The following is an 8,638-nucleotide window of genomic DNA, read 5'->3' as shown; positions in this document are numbered from 1 at the left end:
TAATACTCGCACCGCTTTCCTTTACGGGTCTTCCCTTAATACTTGCACCGCTTCTTTAAATAGAAAATTTTACCAATATTATATTATTTCTCACACTTACCTACTAACCCACCTACACTCCTACTCCCTACAAAAAAATTATTTAACAATCTACACCCCCCACTCACCACTCCCCTCCCTTACACATTTTCCACTAACTATATTAAAATAATACCCCACTATCAACTAACACCCAATAAATTAATAAGTCAATTCAAGTATCTTAAACTCCGCACCGGTCAAACCGGTGCGAGTATTAAGGGACGGAGGGATTAGTGTTTGAGCCACACATGCATGATGTGCTGGCTTATTTCATATAGTGAAAAGTACTTAAAATATTACTTTTGACAAAAGTACGTAAGTTTAATAAAAAAATTGTTCAAAAGGTCTTGCGCGCACAAGGTGTACAATAATTTTTACCCATTTTTTGTAACTTTAACCTAGTTTTGATTAACTTTTATATTAATAAAAAAATTTAATAGATAAACCTTTAAAAGGGTAAGATGATTAATTTTATACATTATTAGTGATTTTGAAGAAATAAGTTTTACTACAATAAAAAAAAATATCATTAAAAAATAGATAACTTTTACCTATATAAGCTTAACTTTTAAGTGTTTTGAATTAACTTTTACCCTGGTGTACAATATTTATTGTACACCCCTTATAAATAAGAATTTGTGAAAATTGTTATGGAGTAATGTTTTAATGACGAAAATGCACCAAATTATTTGGTTATACGTGAGTTTAATTAGTCATCCATATTTCAAGCCCAATTGATACTACCAGTGTTTATATGCAAATAAGATTATAAAAATTACCTACATTCGTATAAGTCCTAATTCAAGCAAACCACTAGTGTTTATATGGTGATAAGATAATTGTTGGTTAACTTTTTTTTGTTATTATTATTTAAATACTACTCATTAATTCAGTTGATGCCATATTATAGCTATCTAATTTTTTTTTCCTCCTTTCCCTTGTTCTCTCACGTACCACTAGCACAAAATATGAAGAACATAATTGCAATAACCATCCTCATAATCCTAAACCTAACGATAGTTTCAGCATCAAATGATGATAGAAACAACTACTACGATATAGTAACCCTTGGTGCTAAACCTAACTCGAAATCCGACTCATCGAAAGCATTAAAGATGGCTTGGGATATGGCATGTGATTCACCAGGACAGTCCACCATTAATATCCCGGAAGGCCGATTTAATATTCGAAAACCCCTCAAACTTGATGGTAAAGGGTGTCTTAGTAGTAGGATTGATGTTATTATTAACGGCACAATCGTAGCCCCGTCTGATTTTCATGTGCTCCAAGACTCTGGGACATTGGTGTTATTCCATGATGTTGACGGTGTTACTGTTACTGGTGGGCTATTTGATGGGAGAGGAGCTAAATTATGGGCATGTAAGCGATCAGGGAATGACGATTGCCCTCGTGGTGTCACGGTACGTTCCAATACTTCCTCTGTTTTTTTAGAATTAAGAATTAGAAGTTATCCATGTGAGATTAAAATATCTTTTTTAAGAATGTGATTGTAAAAAGACCAACTCAACCAAAAGGTTAAAGCTTCGTGGATGGAGCATAGGCCGGGGCGGATGAGATTTGAACTCGTGACCTTTGCGTCACGTTGGCTCTGATACCGTGTCAAAGGACCAACTCAACCAAAAGCTTAAGCGGACTCTATCAGTGATTTAACCTGTTAAAATAAAAGCTACTGCTAGTTCTCTACAACCCCGTCAAAATAAAAGCTATTGCTAGTTCTCTACGTTGTATTAGGGCAGATTCAGAAAGATTATATCTATTTACTTCTATTATTTAGAACCGTGTTACTGTTTGATTAAGCTACGCACAACTAAATTCTATCGTGTTTTTACGTATTTATTCTGTTCATGAAGCTAATTGAACTCAATAATTAATTTGTACGACAATTAGTTTCATAATGTATCTATTTGAATTTAATTTCTTTTAAAATTATAAAGGCAGAACTTCTTTCCTGGATTAATATAAGATAAACGCATGCGATAGAGTTATGTTATATGTTAATTAGATATATGATATAAAATGATAGAAGTCAATATGACTTAGTAAACCTACTAAAGATATTTGGATAGAGCCATAGAGGTGTATGCCACAAATGAGATGAGACGTTATCTTCAACAATAATTTAGGGTTTAGGATGAGGGAAAAAATCGAGTTTCATTCTAAATCATCTACTAGATATTGTTAGATAATTTAATAAACATAACGTTAGCTATACGATCCAGAAAATTATATTTCATTTACAACAAGTAGTTTTTATTTCATTTGATAGATTAATTAAACTCGAAATATATTTGAAGAGAATCGGATGGTAAAGTAATAAATCTTTATATTTTTTATAATCGGATAATGTTTACCAATTTTAATTTGACAAAAACAACAGTTTCAGTTAGTTTTAGTATTTTAACCATGAATCTAAATCCTAATCCAAATAGAATTCTGCCAGATTTCAATTAATTAACGATATACTTAATACTACTTAACAAGGTTACTGCTCCAAACCATTTCTTCAGGACTAATTCAATTATATGTGAAAAATAATGGGGAACTCAAATCTACTAAAGTACTCCGTATTAGGCAGTACTACCATAGTTACATTTTGTATTCTTCTTTTTATTTTAGCTTTGATTTGAGTACCTATTCCATCAAAATAACAAAAGAATTTTTTTTTTTTTTTTTTTTTTGACGAGGAAGTTATAGTATACGTGCGATAGTATTTAGCACGGAGTATAACATTTTTTAAGTGTTTTTCTTTTTGTTTAGATGAAATAATATAAGATAAGTACATATCATTCATATACTATAATAACAATAATAATAATAATAATAATAATAATAATAATAATAATAATAATATTATTGTTGTGCTTGGGCGAGAGTAGTACTAGGATGGGTGACCTCCTGGGAAGTCCTCGTGTTGCACTCCTTAAATCCAGACGTACTCCAGGCTCAAGACATTAAGGCACGGGCAGCTGCCCACATTTTCAGCAGGATCGGGTTCTTCGCCATAGCTAGAGGAGTGGGGCTCATATTGTATCTCGGCTCCCCTTCAACTTCTTGTAGTTCACTTGATTTTTGTAGCTTGTTAAGCTTGTAACGTTTTGGTGTTTTCCATAATAATAATAATAAGATAGTTTTAAAAATCAGATATTTCATAAGCAATTCAGAAAATCCCGCATAAACCAAGTTATTTTGTAACCAATTTCGCACAAAAATAAGTTGGTTTCTTTTAAACAAATATGATAAATCTTAATTAAGATACATTAATCTGGACGATAGAGTAAAATCAGTATCTGCACACACTATGAAAAATCGATTGTATAGGTTTATTAAGGTTGTTAATTGTTTATATGATAATAATTGTCTAATATATTAGAAATTGTTTCTTAAAATGCAGACGCTAGCATTCAGAAATTCAAGGAATATTGAAATAAATGGAATTACTTCACTAGATAGCCAATTGTATCACATCGTTATCAGCGGATCTCAGAATGTGAGAGTACAAGGAGTCACGATTTCTGCTTCAGGTCAAAGCCCTAACACTGATGGTATTCATGTGCAATCATCAACCGATGTTACAATATTAAGCTCGGACATTGCTACTGGGGATGATTGTATCTCAATCGGACAAGGAACTAGAAACTTGTGGATACAAGATATCACATGCGGCCCAGGACATGGTATTAGGTATTTATCTCTTTTTTCCCTTTTCCTTCTATACGAATATAATGATTGATCAAAAGGTCTTGCGCGCATAAGGTGTACAATAAATTTATTATTCATCAAGATAACTTTTATGCAGTTTTTTTGTAACTTTAATCTAGTAAATTATAAAAAAAAGAAGTTGATAGCTGAACATTTTAGAGGGTTAAATGATTAATTTTATACATTATTAGTGATTTTCAAGAAATAATTTTTATTAAAATGAAAAAAATTATCACTAAAAAATAGATAACTTTTACCTATATAAAGGTAATTTTTAAACATTATGAGTAACTTTTACTCCGATATACAATATTTATTGTACACCTAAATAAGAATTTGTGATGACCAATATTTGATAATGTTGTTGATTGACCAAGTAAATTGTTTGCAGCATAGGAAGCTTAGGAAAAGATTTACACGAGTCAAGAGTGCAAAATGTTACAGTCATAACGTCTACTTTTACTAATACGGAAAATGGGGTGAGAATCAAGTCATGGGGAAGGCCAAGTGACGGGTCTGTTAGCAACGTTCTCTTCCAACATCTTACTATGGAGAATGTACGGAATCCTATCATCATTGACCAGAAATATTGTCCTAGTCATAAAGATTGCCCAGGAGATGTTTCTGGTATAAGAGTTAGTGATGTGACTTATGAAGATATCCATGGATCATCAGCAACACCTATCGCTGTGAAATTTGATTGCAGTTCCAAGCACTACTGTTCGGGTATAAAACTGCACGACATCCATTTAACTCACAAAAATAAACGGGCTTCGGCATTTTGTAGCAATTGTGAGGGATCTACCTATGGAGTAGTTCAACCTAAAAGTTGCTTGATTGAAGTAAATAATTAGGACTTTTATTTTTCAGTTTTCACACACATCGGACTTCATAATTATATATTTTTTGTTGCGTGAAACATACTACATGCATTATGATTTGAGTTAGTTTTATTTTGTTATATACTTCTTTGCTCTATTATCATTGGCTTCGCTTTATATTTATTTATTTATTTTGTAATATATACTACTACAAACAACTTTTAGAATTTTACGTTTCCTAACACACAACTTTTATCATTAAAATAAAAATTATAATAGGTTAGACATTTAAAAAGTGTAAATCGAAATGAACCTAAAAAGTACTCTTGCTTTAAGAAACATTCCAAGCTAGAAGCATCTACATGCCCAAGCCAACACAAGTGTTTGCATGTTCTGTCAAGTCTTAACCTTGTATTCACATCAATAAAATAATTAAGCTGAACTGGAAAAGCATATTAAAGAAAATAACTAAAACATTTTATATAACCATAAAATTTGGCCAAAGAAAGAGAATGACAACATAAATATATGTTTATGAATAAAAATACACTTTCAATCAAATTAAGATTCACTCGATCTTATGAGAAAAAGATCACCTAGTTACCCCTTGTACAACTTTTAAAAAAAATAAAATAAAATAAAAATACACTTTCGAATTCTTTGAAATTTAAATCAACAAATTAATGATACATGCAAACAACACCTATTTTAGTTACAAAATTGATAATCAAATCAACTTACGTTTGGAGGCATATACTATGAACATAATTACATGCACTTCCGAAACCCTCCTGTGATGAAAATCAATTAGTGGAACACGTACCCTTTCCAGTTTCCCTGATTAAATAAAAGGGAAAGAATAATTAACAGAAAAAACCGATAACTTAGTCCCTATAAACAGCTTTTAGGTTGAACTAATCCATAGGTTAATCCACCAGCAAAGGCACAAATAGAGGTGGCTGGTTTGCTGTTGTGTGTTAGCTTTACGTCCTCCAATCTTAGACCTGTACAATGGTTTATTGCACTACAATCAAAATGTATAGCGACCGGTGAAGCGGATGTTCCATGTATATCTTGGTATGTTATGCCATCGATTCTTACTCCCGAAACCTGTGAATAAATGCACCAAAATTTACTTAGTATAATCTCCATATATATATATATATATATATATATAACAAGTCGAAAATTGGTAGAAATTAAAATTGTTAAGGTTCCCTACCTTTCCCGGGCAACCTTTGTTTCCAGGGCAATAATTTTGATCAATGATGATGGGATTTTGAGCATTAACCATAGTAATATGTTGGAACAACACATCTTTAACAAATCCGTTGCTAGGCCTTCCCCAAGACTTGATTCTTACACCGTTTTGAGTCCCGGTAAATGTTGCAGTCTTTAATGTTATGTTTTGGACTCCAGGCTCATTCATCTGTTTCCCTAAACTTCCAATGCTGCACATAATAAATAAATAAATAAATAAGATTCTTTTTATTGGTATAAAAAAATCCTGTGTAACGAATTGAACAAGTTTAGTACGTGTGTTGAATTTGAATGGAATTCGAAGAAATGAAATACCTAATACCATGACCAGGTCCGCATTTGATGTTCTCCATCCACATATTGGTGGTTCCGGCACCAATTGATATACAATCATCCCCAGTACGAATGCTCGAACTTTGAATACTTACACCAGTTGATAATTGTACATGAATTCCATCAGTATTAGGACTTGACTCGGGTGCGGAGACTTTTGTTCCTTCAACTTTCACATTCTTGCAACCAACAAATACTATGTGGTATAATTGGCTGTTTACTGATGTTAATCCTTTTATCACTATGTTTTTCGAGTTTGTGAACCCAAGATTCTGCACACACCATAACAACAAGGTTAAATCGCGTGCATGATATATAAAGAATAATTAAAAAGGGACAAAGAAAGTACGTAGTATATTATCGTCAAAAAAAAAAAAGTAGTAAACGGAGTACAAAATACGGCATTTTCCATAATTATGTATTTCCCGACTACAATCATAAAAATAAGTGTGCAGAAAAGTGGACCTTATTCTCTAATGCATAACATATTTTGAAGGAACAAACTTAAAACTATTTTATTCCAATCAAAATAAAACATGAAGTTATTTATTTTCTCTGAATGTTGCACCTTGATTAGCACCCAATCACATGGCATTTCAGGTCCAATTTATTAGCTTCTTTACAATTATTAAATATGTTGTGAACTATTTATGCTATAATGTTTTTTTTTTTTTTTTGACATAGTATGCTATAATGTTAAACATACTCCATGGCTTATGCTAAGATTAATTTCGTGTTTCAAACCCGTACAATCTGGATCAGTTCACATGTAAGCTACTCCTTTTACTTATTTTTATGATTTACATGCCAACAATCAAATTTCTCCAAAACAAACTCACATTATATTCAGCAAATATGGGAAGTATTTATCTTGTCAGAACCAATGATGTCTTAACCTGGTGGTTAAAATTGAGGACTTATGCACAATAGGTTGCAAATTTGAATCCCCCTCCCCCTCCCCCTCCCCCTCCCCCTCAGTGGTTCAATCACAGACCAATAATAGATGGAGCCTAAATTTTATTCCCTTGTGCATGAAACATAACCCGTACTCTGTTTTAAAAATGTACAATATGAGACTTGTTTGAGCAAATTACATTATTTTCCCTTATTTGGTGACCAGATTCATATACTAGCATGACTTGAAAAGAATTAGTAATAGATTTATTGTGACTCACCGTAACACCACTGGGGCAGCCGCCTTTGCCGGAAGTCTTACAAGCCCACAAACCAGCACCTTGACCATCCAATACCCCACCAGAGATCGACACTCCGGTGACATACTCAAAAGCAAGCCACGTAACAGAGTTTCCCAGAATATGGAAATTCGAAGGGGCAACAAGGGTTCCTTTAATATCAAAGTTAACACCCTTGTTCTTGCATTTCGTCCCTGAGAAGGTTATAGCATTTCGGATCATGTATCGGCCCGGTGGCACGTGAATTGTGGGCCTCCCTGTTGATCCACAGGCGGCGGCCCATGCGTCCACAAATGCCTTTGACGAATCCGTTTTCTCGTCCGGTATCGCCCCCAATTTCGCCACATTGTACATGGCACCCCCTTTAGCTACTATAGTTAGAGCACAATGTAAGAGAGTAAATGTTAAGAGAGCAATTTTGAGTGTTCTCCCCATTTTGCTTTACCAAATTCTAGGGGAAATGATAAATCCAAGGAATAAATCACTTCTTCCAAGGAAATCAACTTTGAAAAAATGTGAATTTCCTTGGATGAAGTAAAAATTTCCTTGGATTGATCACCTCCCAAATTCTAGAGGGACCAAATTTTAAAGGTTTAGGAGTTTAGTGTATTGTACTATTGTAACTTGTAAGAGCTAGTATTGGGTTGGTTTAGGAAGCATTAAATAAAAAGGGTATTTATAGGAATTTAAAGGTTATTTTTTTAAAAAAAAAACATAAGAGGAACTTTTTAATTATTTGTTTAAGTTTTTTAATAATATGTGAGAATTTCAAGTGGAAATGACGAAAATGACCTCTGGTGGCAGTTGAAAAGTTAGTTAAAGGAAGATGAAAAGATGGAGGGAAACGGTAGAGGATCAATACCAAATTACCGTTACTTATTGACGACAAAAGGCAAACATAATGGAGCTTTGGTGTAAAGAAAGTACGTTGAGTGGCCTTTTAGTTATTTTGAATGTTGTGCTAATAAATTGTCAAATTATCACTAAAGCTAAAATGAATGAACTAGTGGATTAATGAAGGGATAGGTTGATTATGCAAGTAGAGTCGTAGAGCCCTAGAGGTGGTCGTCGGGCCGGTCTAGGTTGGGTGGGAGTTTAGCTATATTGTGGCTTTTTGACTCATGATCGACCCGGGTTAGTTTACGTATCAGGTCGAATTGTTTACTGATTGTCTGTGTTAATTTCTCCTCCCATAATTGAGGAAAATGTATATTTCGTTTTTTTCATAAC

General features: G+C 33.2%; 2 protein-coding genes across 2 annotated transcripts; one reads left to right on the top strand and one right to left on the bottom strand.

Annotated features, from left to right (window-relative positions):
- The first annotated feature begins 992 nt into the window (after window positions 1-992).
- LOC110778794 (polygalacturonase-like) lies at window positions 993-4,779 on the top strand. The gene is made up of 3 exons (XM_056841223.1): window positions 993-1,502; window positions 3,494-3,783; window positions 4,193-4,779. Exons 1-3 carry the CDS (start codon window positions 1,050-1,052, stop codon window positions 4,653-4,655), a joined length of 1,206 nt encoding a protein of 401 aa, XP_056697201.1. The 5' UTR covers window positions 993-1,049; the 3' UTR covers window positions 4,656-4,779.
- A 333-nt stretch (window positions 4,780-5,112) lies between these two features.
- LOC110778790 (polygalacturonase) lies at window positions 5,113-8,039 on the bottom strand. The gene is made up of 4 exons (XM_021983348.2): window positions 7,391-8,039; window positions 6,198-6,487; window positions 5,845-6,073; window positions 5,113-5,732 (listed from the first exon to the last, which is right to left on the bottom strand). Exons 1-4 carry the CDS (start codon window positions 7,841-7,843, stop codon window positions 5,514-5,516), a joined length of 1,191 nt encoding a protein of 396 aa, XP_021839040.1. The 5' UTR covers window positions 7,844-8,039; the 3' UTR covers window positions 5,113-5,513.
- Window positions 8,040-8,638: the final 599 nt, after the last annotated feature.

The sequence above is a fragment of the Spinacia oleracea genome, chromosome 3, assembly GCF_020520425.1.
Source record: "Spinacia oleracea cultivar Varoflay chromosome 3, BTI_SOV_V1, whole genome shotgun sequence".
Classification (NCBI taxonomy): Eukaryota; Viridiplantae; Streptophyta; class Magnoliopsida; order Caryophyllales; family Amaranthaceae; genus Spinacia; species Spinacia oleracea.
Note: the sequence above shows the minus strand (reverse complement) of the source record. Positions and strands in the feature narration are given on the sequence as shown.